The 21,680-nt window shown below is 38.3% G+C and overlaps 1 protein-coding gene across 1 annotated transcript; it reads left to right on the top strand.

Moving 5' to 3' along the window:
- The first annotated feature begins 712 nt into the window (after nt 1–712).
- On the top strand, nt 713–21,109 carry LOC140162535 (uncharacterized). The gene is given in 16 exon segments (XM_072185785.1): nt 713–882; nt 2,320–2,436; nt 3,348–3,483; nt 4,549–4,585; nt 5,833–5,939; nt 10,888–11,021; nt 12,086–12,227; nt 12,870–13,056; nt 14,346–14,621; nt 15,272–15,393; nt 16,541–16,641; nt 16,902–17,316; nt 18,094–18,265; nt 18,821–18,957; nt 18,960–19,275; nt 19,873–21,109. Coding segments are annotated over 16 exon segments (2,691 nt in total). The 5' UTR covers nt 713–826; the 3' UTR covers nt 20,109–21,109.
- Nucleotides 21,110–21,680: the final 571 nt, after the last annotated feature.

Below are 21,680 nucleotides of genomic sequence, written 5' to 3'. Positions count from 1 at the left end.
TAAAGACATCCTTCTGGCTAATGCCTTGCCAACAATTGTGCATCAGCAACTCCCATTCTTAACATAACATAAGGCTAATGGAATTCGATTGTTAGTTTCCTATTGACCGCCCGCATCACTTTTTGAATTTGACCAAAATAAGACATTACACATGATAATTTTCATAAAAAAGCCAATTATCTGAAAATTGAAATGGAAATAATCAAAATTGAAACTCTCAAAATGTCTGACATCCCCTGCTGATCATAATCAGCAGTTTTTCTTAGTTGTAGGGGTAGAGGATGTAGTAAATAATGGAAATTTAAGGATTACCTCATCATGTTTCTAGTGATTACAAAATTGCAAATTTCTTTTCATTTTTTATGAAAACAAATTCAAATCTTTTCTCAATCTGTTGCAAAATGTCTGTAAAGATGATTTAAGTATTAATACCGGTTTTGAGATGGTCTTTCATCAACAATAATATACTTTGGTACTGGTGGGGAACCTAAATTTGGAGAAAGCTGTTCATAAAATCATTGATTTTGTTGACATAATGGATAATGAAAAGAGACCGAATAATGAATAATGAAATAGCGACCTCGTCCTTTTTTTCAAACATCCAATCGGAAACTAATAATCGAGTTCCATTGGCCTAACGACCAATTATTATTATTCTCTACCAACACTTCTCTCTTTTTTCTTTGTGTCTACAGATGAATCGTTTTTGTATGTAAATATGATTATAACAGCAAGTTTCAGCATAGCCTCCAACTGATATAATTTTCTCAAGGGACTACATATACATGTACACAATTTTGAGCTGGTGAATAACTGACTATCAACCATGAGTTCCAGACCATTTAACACATCCACCAAAAACCCGACATCTGTCAAATTAAGGTAAGGACTTTCCTATTTTTCTTTTAATATACCGGTTCTGTAAAATTGGTTATTTTCACGTATGCAAATTTTCACACTTTGCCCATTTTTAATCATTTCACCGTCTTTTTTTTTAATATGCGATTTTGAGTTTTTTTACTTCTATATAGACCTACATAAAAAAGAACATATTTGTGTGTTTTTATTTTCGTTGTAGCTGCATTGAGTGCGAAAAGCGCGAAAATTAATGTACCACATAAATTTCCACTTTTCTGTCAGACCTTTTCAGTAGCGTATCTGAAATCTTCAGAAACTGGTTCAGATAGATGTTGTGTGCGGTAAATAAAAACACAATGTTCTGACAATCCCCGGTGACAATCACATTCTGGGGACAGCGTGTTCGATAGGCGTTGCTATGGTTCATCGCATCAATCATCTACCGTGTTGCTCTTGCTTGGTGCAGTCAATATCTTTGGTGCAGTACATGTATAGACGAATCCAATTTCATGCATTCCTGCTCCTCTGGCAGCCATTAGCCACGACGGGTACCCAACTATCCCATCTAAAATGTGGGATGATGCGGCCTTGAAGGATATTATAAACTGCATTCTATCACCCGTGTAACACGTAGACAAAAGAATGATGACAGTTTACGACACAAAAGAATCTAACATCGAATTTTAAGCGGGTTTAATCCACCCAATTGGGTACTCACAACACCTGTTCATGCATGCGGGTACCCAAATATGGCCGACCAAATCCTTGGCTCGTTGGATTCGTCTATATAATCTTGGTCGAATACATCTGGCATATATCATCACTGTTCTGTTAAGGAGTATTTTGTGATCCTAGCATCCTCTATTTATGTAATTTTTCATTAGATATCCATGAAAAAACCTATTCGAAATTTCAGTTGATTCCGATTTTATGTTCGCATGAGTTATGCATGATTATGTGTATTACACTGCTCCATAGACAATGCGTTGTAATTTCGTTCTGGTGCACCAGAACGAAATTCAAATTTCACGATATCTTTGCTAAATGAATTAATCTGCAAGAAATATTTTGTACATAAACATTATGTAGCCAGAAGTTTCCAGTGATGTAAAAATCTCAACTTTTTTTGAGAAAAGTGGGGGGATGAGCCTGTGGATCACGAAATGCCCTTTTAAAACCTTGTATTATGTATGTTATTTTTGATTAGGCCTATCTACTGTTAGTCACTTACTATCAATAAATCTTCCATTTGCATGAAATTTAAAGAAAATAATGTTATGTGACCCCGTCACGGGTCACTGACCAATCGCCGCCGAAAAATCAGACGGCTTGAGGAAGCATCCAGCCTCCAGGATAGGATGTGAAACGTCGCCAGTCAATAAATAGTAAGTCCAGTTGACTAGATTTTAATTTAAATCAACTTGATAAAATAATGGATTAAATGTTTGTGTATTTCAACAGAGGTCTGCAGACCTCCAAGGCAGTAACGAGGCAATTAGAGGTTGATAGTAGGAGAATGGAGGACCGGCTAAGAGAACTGAAAGCGACAATGAACAGGGAGAAAGAAGAAAGAGAATCGTAAGTCTTATCTGCATAGTACTATAATTATTTGCACACATGTGTTGTGACCCTGACACACTTTAGAGCATGGTGAAAAAGTGTATTTTTATACCAGAGTACATACACCTTTTCCTGTGCATAAGAAGAAACATAAGTAATAATAATTAAATAAGTTGTTCCCTCTCAGATTTGGGTGTAAAAGTTGTTTAATTTTTAAGTTAAATCATACTTTGTATATTGATAAGTTTGGTAGTTCTTATAAATGCTGTATTTTTTCATTATAATTATGTCTATTATGTATTCGGCGCCTAGAGGCCGCTTAGTGTGCAATAGTGCACTTTTAATAAATTATCATATTATTATTATTATAATTAAAATTGACTGAATATACAGTTGTTGGTACAGTTTGATATGTAAGTCCTGTATTAGATGTTGTGTAGTAGATTTACCTCGCAGGCTCGCATAGAAATGTGATCTGTGCATGGTGACCAAGTTTTACTGCTAAATGATGAAAGAAAAAAATTGAATGTACAAGGATTTTTTGTTGTTGTTATCATTTGTCTACCGCTCCGATATCCGATATCAATGTTATAATACTGGCTGATATCCGATCCGATATCGGTAAAAAAATTAATAAAAAAAAAAATTCAGTGTTTTTAGCAACTTTGGAAAACCACTGGACCTATTCTGAAGTGCTAGGATCATTCACGATTAATTGGGATTTATTTTTTTTCACCGATTTCCGATCCGATACCGATATCGATAATATCGGGCCGATGGCCCGATACGACATATCCTATACGATTATTGGTTGAGCCCTACTTATCACATCTTAAAACAGTGTTCTATGATATATATAAATTTGGTTGATTTGGTCACTTGGTATAATATCTATTGACCTGATGATTTTGTTTTGATCCTGTGTACAGCCGAGGTAGTAGTAGCATGGGTATATGGGCATCAGGACAAAAAGGAGCCGTTACTACACATGGAAATGAAGTGATGAAGAAGAAGAAGTCACTATTCCCACCAGACAAAACAGCCAAACCTAAATCAGGAACAAAGGTAGGTTGTTTGTATAAATAACTTGTTTAATTCTATACATGACATGTATATACATCAGGATGCTTAGAATTTCAGTGTGCCACAGCTTATATGCTTAAGTTTATCATCGTATATAGTGATGTGTGCAAATTTAGTCAAAATGAGAGTCCAGATAAAGTGTACTATTAGAATATAACATAAAAAGAATACACATACATTTATATTATCATGAAATTTTGGAAGTTACGGCCAATGATTAGCCCCATCATGGCCAGATAAAAGAGGTTGGACTGTGCTATTGTAAAAAGTTTTAATAATTTAATAGAATTATGTTAGGCCAAAAAAAAAAAAAGGTTTGTCTCAAAGCTGACGAGAAATTTAAAAACAAATGCGAAATGCGATTTTTTTTAAATTTTTTTTTTTTTTTTTAACGCCGAAAATACTGAAAATAATAAAAAAAATAAAATAAAAAAATATTGCCTACCTGGCCCTCTGTTGATCAGATTAGGTCAGTTTAGATTGTCATGTAATTTGTGAACAACTCACTGAACTCCCGGAGTCGAAGAAAAAGTGACAAAAATGTGACCATGAATTATGTTTTATAGTCAAAATATTCCACTAATTCAATTAATATAATGATATTTGGCCTAAACTTGAACTCATTTGAAATGAGATGTCAGTTTTTATTGAGTTTTTACACTCATCCATGTGCTTGCAATGCTGCTGAATTCTGCACTTTGGCGAAGTCGGAACTGCATTTTATTGAATTCGGCGAACTTTTATGGCATAAAGCAACATTTTTATAGTAAGTGCACTGCTTGGAAACTTAAAAAGCGAGATAGTTGGTTTAGAATCACGGCGAGAAAATTTTGAGAAAAAAGTCTGATTTTAGCCAATTTTTTTCTGGAAAAAACTATAAAATTTTTTTTTTTTTGAAATAAAAAAAATATAAAAAATTTCCGCATTTGTTTTTTGTCAAATCGTGGGATTTTACAAACGCGCGCGTCAGCTTTGAGGCGAACCTTTTTTTTTTTGGCCTTATGGAATTTAATATTCAAACATTGATCTATTGTTTTGTTAAAACAGGGAAGGAAGATAAAAGTACTGAAAGACTCCCCAATTGGTAAGTATTAGTCGTAATTATTAAATTTGAATGCCATAATAGATTGTGTTGGAATTCTTGTACAGTACATTCTCAGTACACTGAGACTTTGGTAAGGGAGTACAGCTTTTAAGGTCTACTGAGCTCAGCCATGCTTTGCTGTCTTTGATAATGGTTCATGTACGCCAGAGCGTTTGATAGGAACAAGCGAACAGTATACGAGTTTGCTGATATCTATCGGAGCAGTCAGCAAAGCAACAGGATTATAAGCGCGGTCGATGGTAAAACCATAATCAATTTCCTTTGAGTTCAGTAAGTACATTATAACGACCCACTCATCAACTACTCAAGTGGTCATTGAATAAGCATGTCTGGGGGCGTGTCTGTGGTCAATAGAAAGTCTGGAACTTACTCCAACAAAATGTTTACATAAAGTGGTGTAATTAAATTTCAAGGGGTTGTTAATTCAAGCATGGTCGTAAAATAGATTTGATCGATATTTGGTCACGCGTGGTATCGGAGCGCTGTGTACAATTGAGCAAAGCCTGACAGAGTTTGCTTAGCAAACTTTGCTACAGGCTTTTATGGGTTTGGGCTTTGATAAAAGCCAGGTACCTCTTCTATACATTGCGTTATCAAAGACAGCAAAGCATGGCTGAGCTCAGTAGACTTTAAAAGCTGTACTCCCTAAATAAGCCAATGAAATGGTAATATTTCAAAATGTGTGACCAGAATGGCAGCCTCATTCCCCCTCCCCTACTTTCCCTATAAAAGTAGTAGAGAGTTTGGCATCAGAAGAAAGCTTGTAAGGCCTGAGATGTATTCCTTTAACTATGTTATGAATCAAAAGTGATGGTATCAGGCCTTAGGTGGTTACTGCTGGAGCTGAACAGGTTGGTGCCTATCCTTTACACCCAATTGCCAAATGATGTGTCTGCAGCAGTAATAAGGTTTAAAAATCCATTCACCCCATGGAAGACAAGACCTTAATCTTCCACACAGGGGGTGTGAATTTCAAATGGGGTTACCTGAATGGGTTTGATATACTCTGTCTGTGTGGGAGATTACAGTCATGTCTTCAATAAGGGGTGTATGATTTCAAATGAAGTAGCCCAGTGCACCCTCCAACTGGCTGATTGGATTTTGAAATTTGAAAATTTTGAAAGTTTTTTGGTGTAAGATTTAACGTTAACAATTGTGTTTTAACAGTTGTCATTGATTGCTACATAATATGTAATACTTGAATCTATAACTGTTGCTATTTACAGAAGTACCTCAAAGGCCCAAGTTTAAGTTGAACACATCAGGGGGTGACACTCGTCGGAGCTTCAAGGGACCAGCATGCGGTCAATGTGAAGAAAAAGCTGTAGCTTTAGTAAGTATACAGTGTATGTACCCATAGAACCACCTGGATACTCTATGGGTACTTATGAGGCATTCTGCCTTCCCAATGATGACAAAAGGGCCTAACTAACATTTTTTTGTGAAATGCAAACGAGTTACCACATCAGGAAGGTCAATGTATATTATACCTACCTATTAACAATATAAAACACTTCAATTCTCGCAAACACTAAGTAATACCCAAATTATGAGGGTCATCATGCACAAGTCTATGCAGGCTGAGCATGATTTGAATCAATTATTTAAAAAGATCAATTAGTTAGTTTTATTTTTATTCAAGGTTTATTAGAAAAAAATGCACTTCGCAGCCAAAGGCTGAATTACATACATTGCACATATAAAAATACATAAGCTAAATAATAAATGGCATATAAATATAAATTGACAATATTTTTAAACAAAGACACTTCAAATGCAAATAACCTTCCTTGCTCGCTCATACAAGCTGCCACTCACATTTACACAACTGCAACACACATTCCCACCCACTTACACCCATCACACTCACCAAATATCACCAATAAACAATTGACCTACAACTACCAAAATTAGTACAACAAACAAAATATGCAAAGAGATTGACTTTCCTCACCTCACAACCACACAACCACCCCCCCACACATCACACACACCCACACACCCCCATCCAAACTTAAATTTCATAGCATGATCAAAAACACACTAAAAACTATATCTACAAGCATTTCATGAAAATGTGACTCTTGAGGCACCCATCACATGTGACATTTTTCGTTCCACATTTTAATCATGAAAGGAATTGCACTTTGAGCGTATCTTTTAGTGCATGTTTTTGGCACAGTCAGTGTGTTGGCATTACGGAGAGACCTTCTGACTTGCTCAGATCTTAACTTTGGCAACCAATCGCGAAATTCATTTGAATTATAAAGAGTTTTGGCAAAGTCCAAACAGATTTTGTCACGACGTAATCGGAGCTCAGAAATGTCACATGTGATAAGTGCATCTTGGTAAGAAATATATTGAGAAACCATGATGATCTTACACGCCCTCTTCTGTATACGCTCTAAAGCATAATGTTGATTCTCAGTAAGACCGGGGTGCCATACAGGCACGGCGTATTCAAGAAGAGGGCGAATAAAACCGACATATATTGTGACCAGATCATGTATGCTTAGAGCATAACGCCTGAGTGTACTGAGCATGAAAAGGCGTCCATTTGCACGTTTAATGATGTCATCAGTGTGGTTGTCCCACTTGAGGTTGTTAGCAATTTTTACTCCCAAGATCTTAACCACATCAGTGCTTTGTAAATGCTCGCTACCCACACGAAGTGGGAGTAGCACTGGTGGGATTGCCACAAAGGTGACATCCATAAACATGCACTTAGGCGCGTTCAAATTCATATGATTGTCAGTGGCCCAATTATTAAATTTGTCCAAGTCACACTGGATGGTACTGTTCTGGCCAACAAATGTATTCTCAACCATAGTCAAGTCATCAACATATTTGAGCGCAAGTTTGTTGGTATCTTTCATTATAAGCGGCATCATTTGCCAGGGCAAGAAAAATGGTTGGGCCATCCAGAGTGCCCTGTGGGACCCCTCCCGTGAGTTCACTCCACTCAGATAATATATTATGATACCTAACACATTGGACTCTGTTATTAGACAAAAACCTGCATATCCATGGTAGGACTGCGGGTCTAGCACCCATTTTCAGCAACTTAGGGATGGCAATATTATGATCTCACGCGATCGAGCGCTTTACTGAAATCAGTAATAATAATCGAGACATGCTTTTTGGTTGATCTGCATGCTTTGTAATGTTATTCATAAGTTTGACTAAATAATGAGTTGTGGATCTCCTTCACGGTTCCCAAATTGCCCCTCATCAATTTGCAGTTCAATGTCATTCATTAACCAGTCTGTGATGAAAGATTCTGCCACTTTAGCAAAATGATCTGTTAATGACACAGGTCTGAGTTTATTCCATATAGGTGGGTTACTCTTGGGTATGGGCACCACAATTGCACGCTTCCACTGGTCCGGTACTGATCCTTCTTGAAAAGAAGCATTAAGAATGTGGGTCAACGGCACACTAAGCTCGAAAGAGAACTCACGAATCAATTTTGCGGGTATTCCATCTGGACCCCCTGCCTTTTTCCTACCAATCTTAGAGAGTTTGGCACAAACTTCCCAGGGGTAAATCTCCGGGAGTTTTTCAGGAGCTGGTAAATAGGCGGGTAAATCTGGCGTGTCCAAACTTTTGATATCTTTACCAATTGAGACAAAATGATTGTTGATGCTGTTTGCCACCTCTTTGGTGTTGGAAGGATCAGTACCAGGTGGGGGCTTTATAAGGGGCTGTGAGATATTCTTTGTTGACATGATTCGTATCTGGCGGTACCATTCTGATGGGTTTGACTTTTTGTGTCTTTCAACTCTGTTTTTGTAATAATCACGTTTATCAGCGGCAATCGCACATTGTACTTTGTTCCTGTAGAACTTCCAGACTGGCGGTCTGGAATGGTCAAAAACTTCCTGGCGTTTGCGAATCAGTTCTTTTGTTTTCGCCGATATCCAAGGTTTGTCTGAAACATGTTGTTTAATTTTGCGTGTTGGAAAATGCACGTTCATGCGCTCTTGGAGAGTATTATATAAAGCATTTGTACTGTCACTGGCATTAGCTTGTTCTGTTACTTCTTTCCAATCATGACTAACTATCCATGATCCAAATTCTCGCACGTCTGAATCTTTTATAGGGCGAACGGTGCGCGTAATTGTCTTATTTGGAACTTTATGCACTGTTTTGTTAGGTAGCCAAATCACTGTTGAATGGTCACTCAGTCCAATTGGGGACCCGATGGTGGGGGGTGCAGTAATATCCAGCAACATTTGTTAAAATTTTATCTAATATTGCATTGCCTCTGGTTGGTTTGTTGACAACCTGAACTAAACTATTGTGTTTACACAGTTTGGAAAGTTCAAGTCTGTTCAAGTCACCCAGAATACATATACCAGCACCGGGGTGCTTGGTATTCAGCATGTCAAAGTATCTTGCATATGATTAAGCATAAGTGTTTCTTCATGTTTTGGGTTAGGAAAGTAGGCAGCAGCGATTATCAGGGTAGATACTGATCTTGGTAGTCTCGGGGGACGCAATTGAACCCAAAGGATTTCCAGAGCGGGATGAGTATCAATATCGATGGAACTAGCATGGAGATTTTGATTGATATAAAGAGCTACTCCCCCTGCTCTGCGATCAGTCCGTGGTCTAGAGAACAGCGTATAGCCGTCAATGTCATGATAGTCCGTGGATCTTTCTGGTCTAAACCATGATTCTGACACGGCGCAAATATCGAAGTTATTTTGAAAAACCACTGATCTAAATTCGTCAATTTTATTGTTCAATGATTGAGCGTTGCACAAATACATAGATGGGAAATCATATAAATCACAAGGCTTGCTATGCGATGTAGTTAAAGCAATGTTTATAAGATTGGTGTTGTTTACGCCATGAGTTCCACAATTGGTAGGCCTACTATTATCTCTATCCGTCAATACAACAGGTATTTCTTTTTAATATGTTTGCCACCTCTGCGACCACGTTTCTTGGCTGGTATACCATTAAGTTTAATAGAGTTTAATGTGGCGTTTGATAACACAGGTTTTTGTCGTTGCTTCAATGCGATCAATTCATTACGGGTATACATGTACTCACTGTGCACTGGTGCGTAATGACCATTAGTAGCCACGGTGGATCGTGTTCAGTACACCGGTCATTGTCCAGTACAGTATTAATGCAATCCCGGCTCATGCCATGGTTTCCGAACTCGAATTTCCCGGTTGTTGTTTGGACTTCAGAATTCAAGTTCACGTCTATCCCATGTTGATTTATGGTCACTACACTTTCACAAACATTCTTGTACAATACATAGTTGACGAAAACAGCCAACAAGGCTACAAAACGGTTGTAAACTGGGAAGAAAAACATCGTCGTGGTCGCAGCTAAACAGCGCCCATATACAAATTAGTTGCCGCTTTTGCCATGGGAGGGTAGCATTGTAGATGTTTCATATTTACTATGTTGTCTATCACATTGTGGTCTATCGTGTCTTTACAATCCTTCAGTCAGATGCGAGATGTATTTCAGATCAGGGGTATGCCGCGTGACTTAGATGGTAAAACTACGATGGTGGAAAGGACAAAACAAAATTACACGCAGCAGACACACAAACAGTCAGAAACTGAACAATCAATATTAGCTATTGCAGATCATGCAGTTCAACAAAACCATGTAACAGATTGCAACAACTCAAAAATCCTTTGCAGGAAGTATAACACAAATATAAGACGCATCAAAGAGTCCATTTGGATTTGAAGAAGAAGACCCAACGTCATGAATAGGAACAACGAGGCCCACTATCCAAGTCACTTATATGACCCTACTGAGTGACAAATCTATACCGTCTGTGCAGGGGTCGCATATAAGGAGTTTGCGCGTCCAGGGACTCCTTATTTTTTTATTTTGGCCATTTTGGACTCCTTAAATCACAAGTTGAAAGTGACCAAAGGGTCTGATAAAAACTGTATGGACTCCTTAATTTTACGATGCACGGAAGCATAAATCAGTATAAGAAACGTCGATTAAAAATAAAAAGATCAGTAAATCTTCCAAATCGCCATAGGCCAACAACGCTAATAATTTCACTGGAATATTTGAGCAGTTCCAAAGTTTAGAATTTCGGACAAATTGACTCCTTAAATTCTCATTGGACCCCTTAAATATTGGTTTTGCAGGTACCAAAGGGTCCAGAAAAATTAAATTGGACTCTTTGATTTTTTGTGCTCGTGCTACCCCTGCCTCTGTGGTTGGGATTCGTCAAACCAGAAGTATACAGTCTCTACACATTCTAAAGTTATTTCATTTCTGTTCTGTAGACGTGTATGGAATGTGGTGAGAATTACTGCACTGGATGCTTTGCAAAATTTCACATGAAAGGAGCTCTGAAGAACCACAGATCTGTGCCGTACATCAGTCCTACATCTAGCAGTGAATCTATACCTGTAGCATAGTAAGTATAGCACTAGGATTGCACAACTTCAGCTTTTTCACGACTATATGGAGCTCATAATTTGAGTAAAAACTAAGGCATAACTTTCATGCTCAAATTACACAAATCATTACATGGATCTTAATGGGGGATTAATCTGACTGCCCGCAAATACGGCAATGTAACCATCAAAACCTCCTATGTAACCTGTTGGCAGTCTTGTTTTAAACATGTTCAGGGGCCACAAGCACATAGGAGGTTTTCCTGCCCATCGGCATATAATGAAAGACAAAGATAAAAAGAATTTATCGCGTCTGGCGTCATCTGTCAATCAAACTCGAGCACGGTTTGTTTACAAGTGTCGTGATGATGACTTGCTGAACGCTGCGGTATAACCGGGCGCCTTATTGCTAATTTTGCACCTTCAAACATACAAACCATCTCAAAAGTTAGGTCTTTATAAATAAATAATAAATTTCGGAATTTATATAGCGCTTTTTCCAGAGGATTCAAAGTGCTGTAATTTCGCTGCGTGGTGAATCATCACAATCAGATTGCATCAACTAGGCTAGTTGCAGCCGAACCTGGCGCAAACCTATCCGCACTTAGATTGTAACATCCACCCATTTTCTGCAGCTCCCCAAATTCCATTGGGTGAAGGAAGTTTTTGATAACGAAACAACTAATCACCGATTTTGAAAGCAGGAGGAAACCGGAGATCCCGGAGAAAACCTGCGCGAGCGAGCATGGATCGGGATAAACCAAGTGCACATGAGTCCTTGGGCCGCGCCGGGGAACTTACCGCTGCGCTAACTCGGAAACTTTCTTTCGCGGAGGCACCATGTCAACGATGCCTAGAAAAGCTGCTTTTTGCCTCGTAAAAGTACGTAATTTTCCGCCATTTGCTGCTATTCCTTTTCTCCGATTGGCACCAGATAAATTGGCCTTCCTTTTACGCGCTATTAACCTGTGTAAACCAATCAAGGATCGTAATTCACAGTGACATCAGACGCGATAAATTCTTTTTATCTCTGTCTTTCATTATAGTTACATGTATTATAATTGAGATGTGTAATTTTTTTCAGTGAAAATGGCTACAATAATCCCAGATTTGATGATTCAAGAAGTCTTGGATCCAAACCGTCTGTGAATGGTCGGAAATCAACCACTGGAGCTGATAGCCACACACCAAGAGACCAAGGAAAAGTGGTCAGAGTTACCCTAAAAGTAAGCTAAATAATGGTCATACATTGGGCTATTCCTGTTGAAATACAGACACACCCCTATGGAAGACATGACCTTAATCTCACCAATAGGGGGTGTAGATTTCAAATGGAGTCATCCAGTGTTCTAAATAAGCATTTATCCTGTTGTCCCCTTGTCCAAAAATCACTGAAGACAACCAAGATGGGCCATGCACTTGTCCGATGAACAACCAGGTATTTTACCTCCAAAATCATGATTAATTATAAAACTAAAAATTAAAATTTTAAACTGGACATACATTTTCAACTTGTCACCTGTGTTTAAAAGTCTTTTATCATCAAGATCTATCAATCACCACTGCACACCTAATGTTGTGATGTCCACTTGTTTAGCCTGTTCACTTCTGAATTTGTAATTTCATCATAAATATGCCAAAGAAAGTATTTCCCCTTGTCTCTGTTGATATTCATGACCAAGTCCTAAATCAAACAGCACTATAAACGTTAGCTCCCCAGGAATTGGTCATTCAATTTGAGAAAGTGCTAAAAGTTGGCACAAAACTATCATTGTTCGAGGTATGTTACATCAAATTTGGATTTGCCATCAATCAATGAGTCAATCAATCAATGAGTGAATCAATCATTTATATATTTGGAATTACAGAGTCCAGCACCAACTAGCACTGGTGGTGCTCTATTACAAGGAGATTATGATGAGCAAGAGAGTGCTAATTCATTTGCTGCTGCACTGGCAGAATGGCGTCAGGGCAAGAAGACAGAGGGCGCTGTACAGGCATCACCTGACAAGACAACAGAGGGTGTCGTTCAAGCAGCACCTGTTACACCTAGAGGTAGGCTGTGTTTTCTGTTTGTGTTGAAATTTGAACATTTTTGGAAATGTGGTTGTTTTGTGGTAGGGCATTTTGTCTGGTTTAACCCTGAATTGATTGGAAAATCTTTGACAAAAATGGTTTGTAGATCTGTGAAGTCACTGACAGTAGGATTGTATGACTTTTGGGCTATACTTGTTGAAATCCATAAACCATGTGCAGTGGCGTACCGTGGCCGCCCCAACCCAGGGGGGCTGAAGAAAATTCAATTTTGCCGCCCCTTCCTCAAAAGCACGAAAAGGTTGACCCAATTTTTTTCTCGGTCGTTTGAAAAAGTCGTTCAGGCGCTAGCGCCCTAAAAGCACCACATTTTGATGTATAGTACCATTTTTTCAAAATTTTTTATGCTTTATCAAATTTTTCCGCCCTTTTTTATTTACTAATTCTTTTTGCTGCCCCCTTCGTTTTTGCCGCCCCTGTTTTTGCCGCCCTTCTTCTTCCGCCGCCCTTCATTTTGGCCGCCCCTGCTTTTACCCGGGGCTGGCGCCCAAAAGCCCCCAAAAATACAGCATGATGTGGAAGACATGACCTAAATCTTCCACACAGGATTCAGGTAACCCCATTTGAAATCCACACTCCCTGTGTGTGAGATTAAGATAATGTCTTCCATAGGGGGTGTATGGATTTCAACTGGAATAGCCCATTTGGTACCTATTCATACAGCCTTAAAGGGGGGTAACCCTATTGGTTTAGGATATAGATTTTCTTTCAAACTTACGTACAATGTCAATATTATCCCTTTATGCATCCATGTAAAAACAAGAACATTTTCAGCGCAAATGTGAATAATTAGCACAATTAGCAAGCCAATATGTTTGTGCACATAAATTGCATTTTATTCCTGAAATTACAAACAGCGAAGGTATGCAGTATACTTATACTGTAAGTTAGTTTATTTTGTGAAGAAGCGGTGATGTTATGTTAATATAGTTCATAATATGTTTACAGAAAGCATGCACATTGTAGGAATATTGCCGCATTTAATCATAGAGGAGTATCAGTAAGATGTTACCAGTCCAATTTTCGTGCATGTATGAAAAGTGAAATTTCCTGGACCTATACCACAATGCACTGATAGCGTGGATACAGCGCTAATTTGGTAACCACAAATGGGTGTTTTTTTCATGATGGTAATGAGCAAAATATGATCTATATGATGAGGCTGTGGTTGCACATTGGCAGACACACATCGCTTCTTTTTCCAGTTTCTAAGAAAACTAGTGAATATTTATCTGATTTGCAATTTGTAGGTACAACTACCAGTACGTCCGAAGGCACCTCCACATCAAATGGTGACATCTCCCCACGTGAAATTGAGATCAAATTCAAAGAGAACTCCTCACTAAGCTATGCAGATAGGCTGCTTCTCAAGAAACATCGCAGGACGGAGCTACCAGATGCGTCCTCGCCCAACCTCATGGGAAGGGACGCAGTAAAGGAGAACATGCCACCGGTGAATGCATGGAAGAAGGATAGAAATGAAAGGGATGCTGCGCCATTGGTGAATGGAGAAGTGGGATACTTGGGTGAGTAGTGATGTCAGCCCTGTGGTTTAGCTGCCTATTTGATGATCACTCTTGCCTCAGCTCAGGGTAGCACAACACTAATTCAATTCAAAAATCTGGCTTTTTATGATATTTTTTTTTAATTTGACCATTTTTGGTGCAAATTTCGCAAAGTTGATCAAAATTTTAAAAAATGAAAAAACGGCTCCTAGATATTTTTGTCTAGTTTTTAAAAATTAATAAAAACAACAACATTTTTTTTGGATTTTGGGCCAAAATGAGCATTTTGGCCCAAATTTGACCTCACAGATGAATTTATCAAGTCTTTCCATTCTAAATATGTATACTTTTATATACTTTAGACCAACAATTTAGCAGTTATGAGGCCCAAAAGTTTCCATAATTCCAGGGTTAAGACCATACCTTAAATGAAAAAAAGATATTCATTGAAAAGTTGCAGTACAATGCTCTTCATATTCAGTAAAATGATACAAATATTAGGTTTTGGGTGCTTTATTGGACTTGTTTAAAGTTAGGCTGCTTGAAGGTCATTTACCTCATCTCGGGCCAATTTCCGGCACCTTGGTTGATTCACCATGCTTTGGTGTTGAAGAGTTTGACATCACTATAGGTGAGGTACTTAAAGAAATTATATCTTTTTATACTTTCAGATGATGAGTTAGAAGATGAACACCAGAGTTATGTCAATATATTTTCTAAGAGAGTCAGTTCACACACACCAAATAGTGACTCTAGGCCAGAAAGTGCTCTAGCTATATCAGAAGTTACTGAGGTAGGTAGTCTGGAGGAATGTCCGTATAAAGGAAAAAAAAAAACCCTAGGGTTTCAATGAAATTTTGACAAATGTGTGTAAATGTAAGTTTTGCATTGAAATTAGTCACTCTCAACAGTTCATTAAAATGATAGTGAGGTAAGTCTATATAGGGTATGAAGCATTAGGATACCTCATGAATATTTATTATCTCGACTTCTCATCTACAGCAGTGGACATGGTTCACCAAGTATTTCTAAAAGGCTGCTAGAATAAGAAAAATTTTAATGCTATTTTCTTGCACATGCTGAGGAAGCCTGATTACCTTTTTAATATAGCCGAGTGGGAGGGTTTTCAATGAAATATTTTTGTGTAAAAACTGAAGCATCATATGTATAAAAAATATTTGAATATTAACTGTATGTCATATATGATGATTCCTGATACCCAATGGTGCTACAGTTTATGTGGTTTAGAAAGCAGAGAATTTTATTTCAATTTTATATACGCCAAAATATTTTCTGAATTTAGTGGAAATGAACACAGAATTGATGGTGAAAATTTTATGTAAATTTTACATAGATCCCAACTAAAGATTACTGTTTCGTCTTTATGGGAATCTAATCTTTTAATATCTGAAAGTAACTTTGGGGACCTACGTGGACTTCTACTATAAATTTCAAAAACCCAGACCGTGTATACACGAAAACTGGTAGGGCCAATATACTGACCCATGTGTATATGAGTAGCACGTGCAGCCCTGCGAGTCAAAATCGATATAATGTATTGTGCATGTATGAGAGGCCCATTTATTGTCGGATTTCTGTATGTTTAACATGCAGTTATCAACAATTGAGCGCTACACATCAATGTTTTTAAGCAAATAAAATTCCAAAATATGGTACATCATTATATGGTACATATGGTCTTTGCTTATCACGTGGTAGCCCTATGTTGTAGTTGCGATTAAATGTTCAAATAAGTTTCAAGATAGATACCAACAAGTGTATGGATTTCAATTGGGATAGCCCAATACATCCACCTCAGGACCAGTAGTTTCACTACTTCCCTTAAAAACATATTGTATTGGTATACTATAGACCAACTGGTTGCCTACCCTGCTTTAGACTGACACCACAATCTGTTATTTTCCTATTCCCATTATCAGGATGATGAACATCTAGAAGTATCTTCTTCATACAGCGTACAAGAAGGACCTGACAATGGACCAGTTATAGAACAACCTGATGATGATAGCACACAACTCAGGTAGGCATCTATACTGGGAACTCTCTAATTGTGTGCTTCTGTTGAACCCTGCATTTTACCAGTTTTATTTTCAGCCCATATTTGGGTCACAGGTAAAATATTTTTGGAGGCCCTGCTTGTGATGAGTAACTGTTTTGCATCGTGAATATAAGAAACTGCAAAACTCCTTCAAAACAGTTCAAATTATGGAAATATAATGCTGCAGAAATATTGCGCTTCATAGTTTGTAATGATGGTTTTACTTTCTTCTCTTTTCATAGTGATAAACCAAAAAGTGCAAAGAAATCTACCAAACCAGAGACTCCAAAGAATAAACCACCAAATAGTTCCTCCTCTTCCGGAGTATCATCCGCAAAGACACCCATTACACCATCTCCGAAAACCAAAGACAATCCCAGAATCTCTTCCTCCGGATCAAGAGCTTCATCCAAATCGGCTAGAACAAATCAGTCTGCAGGAAAGGCAACTAGGGACTTGCCTGTGAAGAGTAGTGACTCTAATAAAGCACCGGTGAGGCCAAGAAGTAAGGTTGGGAATGATAATGAGGCAAGAATGAGGCCAAGGAGTAAAGCTTCAACCGCAAGAAATAAAGATGCGATTGATACACCTACTACACATCCTGATAGACCTGTATCCGTTGGACTGACGTCGAGGCCATCCGATGGCCTCAAACAGGTACAGTTGGTATTTGAATTTTCTTTTGTTGTGGTGGTAAATTTTCAAATTATCGTCAAGATCTGATGTTGGGGTTCTCAGCAACTCAGGGTAATCAGAGATTATGAAGATGCATTTTACCAGACAGGGAAAACTCTAGGAATTCAAGAAAAACAGCCAAAATCGGGGAAAACATTTTGGAATTTGAGTGATCCAAGAGGGCAAGTATTTCTTGTGTACAACTTATGACTCCAAACTGTATTGCAACGGTTCAGCTATGAACTGAGTTCATATTTCGTACTTTTGGAAAGAATTCTCCCTTCTTCATCTTTAGGTAGTTGTTTGAAATAGTCCACACACTGATACAACTTTGGTGAAGTGGAAATATTTCATATGAAATTTCTGAAATTTGTCAGGACATATCAGGAAGTGAAGTGCTAGGAACCCTTACCCTGGATGTTGACATGTCAGAAATCCAGATGTCAACATGATGTTGACATGAATTGGGCTCCCAAATTTGAATTACAAAACAAAATAAAAATCCCCTGCTTTTGAGCCATTTCATCACAACAATCCTGAAAAAGTTGCTTACTCCATTTCGTTTGATGCACCAAGATGTTTGAGTAATATTGGGCCTTAGTGGTCAGCGATAACCTGTAAAGTGTGCTGAAGCATGTAGATCAACGTGTAGGTGTTGTGCATGTGGGTAGCGTACTATAAATCATTGGGCTTTTTAAAGTCACTCTGAAATTCTGGTTTAATAACCCTTGCATAATTTGTTTTAAATGTCTTAATCAGGTCAGTCAACAACGCAAACACTCCCAACATCAATATAAAGAAGGGCTGGGAGAGTTCTTCACTGCTGGTCTTACTGAAGAAGAGAAATCAGAATCAAGTGAACAAGTAAACAAGCCAGGTCATGGGTCATCGGTGAATCCATCTACAGAGCTGCCTGAGTGTACATTGCAAGGTGAGGAAGAATTACGTAGTTAAATTTTATAACCAAAAGTGCATTTTATTTCAGCTTAAACTGCTTTGGAGAGCATTCCTTGGTGTCTTAATTTGGTGTTTATTAGTAGTTAACAGGGTTGTAGCTAGCAGAATTTGAGTGTCAGACAGCTAATTACAGAATTTGTTTGATTTAGCAAGATTTCAACAAAAGTGGACACTTTAAGGATAAATGGTAAAATGCTTATGTTATTTCAGTTTGAGTGGTGGGCCGTAGCATCAAAATGAACCTTCAGTGGTGGGGTCCAAAAGTCAAAAGTGAGTGGTGGGCTCCACACCCCACTGCTGCCCACTGTAGCTACAACCCTGGTAGTTAACCAAGTTTATAATTGATTGTTTAGAAGAGAAATTTTCAGGAAAGTCTCCAAACTAGACCACCTGGCCAGGTCCATGCTTTTCACTATTTTCTTTCCTCTTTTATAATTAGTAATGCTTGTTGACAGCCTTGTTGACAACAGCCCCACTAAATAGTTCCTTAACATTGATTTTTCTATGCCATATCTTATTTCCTGCACAGGCTCTACAGTGTGGAGACCAGACAGTAGTTTAGCTGCAACCTCCGATGAAGCTCAACAGATCCCATACACCCCATCACCACCACCACCTAAATCATCATCATCATCCGCGGTAAACGCAGCGCTAAAACCCGCCAGGTGATATCACCCGTCAAGCAGCATGAACGTAACCCCGAAACTGGTTCTCCCGTGCCCGAGGGCGGTGATCCTTGCAAGCGATTAGGGCGTGGTGGGGGTGCAATGGGTGGTGGAAGTGTAGGGATGACATCGAGAGGAGGGAGTAGTCGTGCCAGTAATATGCCTGATAGAAGTGTTAGCCGTATAGATGTTGATGGGGATGATATGACGGGGTATGATGAGGATGCGGCACAGACGCATCGCGAGATAAGTGCGGATGATAGAGAGACGCTTGAACAGTTGACGTGGGAATTGGCTTCACAAGAGGGCAGAATAACAGGTTTGTAATTAGAGGATAATAATTGCGCATCGGTTATTTGGAGGGCATTGTGAAAAATCTAAACATTTTGCCTTTGGAACCGAGGAATATCCCGAGGTCCAAAGCAAAATGTTAAATTTTTCACAATGTCCGATCTATTACCGATGCAAAGTTATTAATCTCATTCATAACTGTCACTTTGATCTGTTCTCTTTACAAAACAACACAAATTTTCCTCAAAAGTTTGTACAAATTAACAATTTTTACATTTTCCCTTCCAAAAATCGAACGGGCTAAAACAGGACGACCAATAACAAAAGTGCATGTCACAATCTGTGCAAATATGGTAGCGCGCAACCCAAATACGGTGGTCAACATGCGCAGTTTGTTCAACACACAACACGGTGTGCGCGGAGGTTACTTATTTTAAGCTGGAACAATTACGCATTTTGCAGTTAAATATTTCATTATGTGTTTAAAATGTAAGTTTTGAATATTCTGAGCATCTCAACTCTTATGTCGAGTGCGGGGGGGGGGGTTATTAAAATTTTAAAATCTGTGCAAGCTTTGAGATGTACTATTTTATATTTGACCCTATATTTCTGCCCTTGTTTTTAGCTGATGGCAGAATCACCAGTATGAGCATGCTTGAGGACGAGGAGGGTGATAAAGGATTTGGGCATTTCAGCCACGATGCTGAATTAGGCATCTTACAAGATGATGGACACGGATCAGGACTAAGTACGCCATGCGAGGTGATGACGATGGAAAGAGAAGCGCTGAGTGAGGAGGATCTACTAGGAGACTTTGAAGATATTCAGATGTGTAAAGATGAGGTAGAAGCATTGAGGTAATGATGTAGGGCTGTAGCTCTGTATTTGGTCCATTTGGCTTCTTCAAGACAGTTACATCTGCGTGCGTAGGGCACAGTCACTTTGCGCTGCATCGTGCACTACAGATGCACCGCCTTTGATCGTGTGTTTATCACACATGGATGCTACAAATGCTTGAGAAAGCCAAATGGACCATAACAAAAGGATCGGTACTTCCGGACAAATATCATATTTCTGATTTGACCTTTTGAGCCCTCCTTCCCCAGAATACAACATGTACATGTTAATTTTGTCAGCATATTTGTTGTAGCACAAAGTACCACTGGTATATAGGCAAGTTGCCATGGAATTATTTTCATGGAATCATCAGTTCATCTCAAACAATTTAGAATGGAGTATGATTGCATCAAAATGTCTGGAACAAAACTTGGCAAGTGCTGAAGACTTGCTTTTACATTATCTATGCATCATCAGCCAAAATAGAAATTTTGAAAATGGGCTGATCCATTTGAAATCCATACACCCCCTAAAAAGACATGACCTTAATAACCATTACAGGGAGTGTGAATTTCAAATGGGTCAGTTTGAAATCTACATTCCCTGTGTGGAAGATTATAGGCATGTCTTCCATGGAGGTTGTATGGATTTCATCTGGAATAGCCCAATTCCAGAATAAACAAAAAAAACCAAAAGACTGAAACTTACAATTATAAATGTTACATTTTGAGTTGACCATGCCTGTGCTCTATTGCTCTCTGATGTAACATGTAGTAAATAAGTCCAAATTCTTTGTGAACTGTGTAATATAATGATGCTCCTGTTTGCACCACTGAGATTCATTAATTATTAGTGGTATAGTACATACTGTAAAATAATAGATCTAGTATTGTGCTACTATAGTGTATTTATTGACACATTATGCTAAATGTGCTATTCCAGTTGAAAACCAGATGTTGAAGATGTGACCTTAATCTCCCACACAGGAAGCATGACTTTCAAATGAGGGGTTACCTGAATGGGTGACTCCATTTGTCATTTGAACTTTACACCTGTGTGGGAAATTAAGGTCATGTCTTCCATAGGGGGTGTATAAATTTGAACTGGAATAGCCAAATGCTAAAGTTTGTTCGGTTTATATAAGGAGGAAATTATTTGACTTTTGTTACTGCGCAAGTCAATAAAGTACCTGACGCTCACATAAGCGTGCGATAGTCACGCATTACGCAACGCCCAATGAGCGCAAGCACTGCGCCCAATAGTGTGCATGCCATTCTATATCACTACACGTTGTTATGAGTCTTTATTTTTTCCGCCTTATATAAACCGAACAAACTTTATATATCTTGATGTAATCTCACCTTGACATTCTGAAATGCCTTTGTAAAATAAATTTAATGCCTTTTTGGATATTATGAAGTTTTGCATTCCATAAAATTGTGATCGTCCACCACAAACTTCTCGCAAAGTCAGCACATTCAATTTTGTTTTCTTGCATATTTACAAAGTATATGCCATAAGCTTTTAAAGATATATCATTTGACGTCATACGATATCCAGAAGTGGAGTTATCATTCATTGAACTTTGCATTTGTT

The sequence above is a fragment of the Amphiura filiformis genome, chromosome 10 (genome assembly GCF_039555335.1).
Source record: "Amphiura filiformis chromosome 10, Afil_fr2py, whole genome shotgun sequence".
Lineage (NCBI taxonomy): Eukaryota > Metazoa > Echinodermata > Ophiuroidea > Amphilepidida > Amphiuridae > Amphiura > Amphiura filiformis.
The sequence above is the reverse complement of the archived record's forward strand: the minus strand, read 5'-3'. Positions and strand labels throughout refer to the sequence as shown.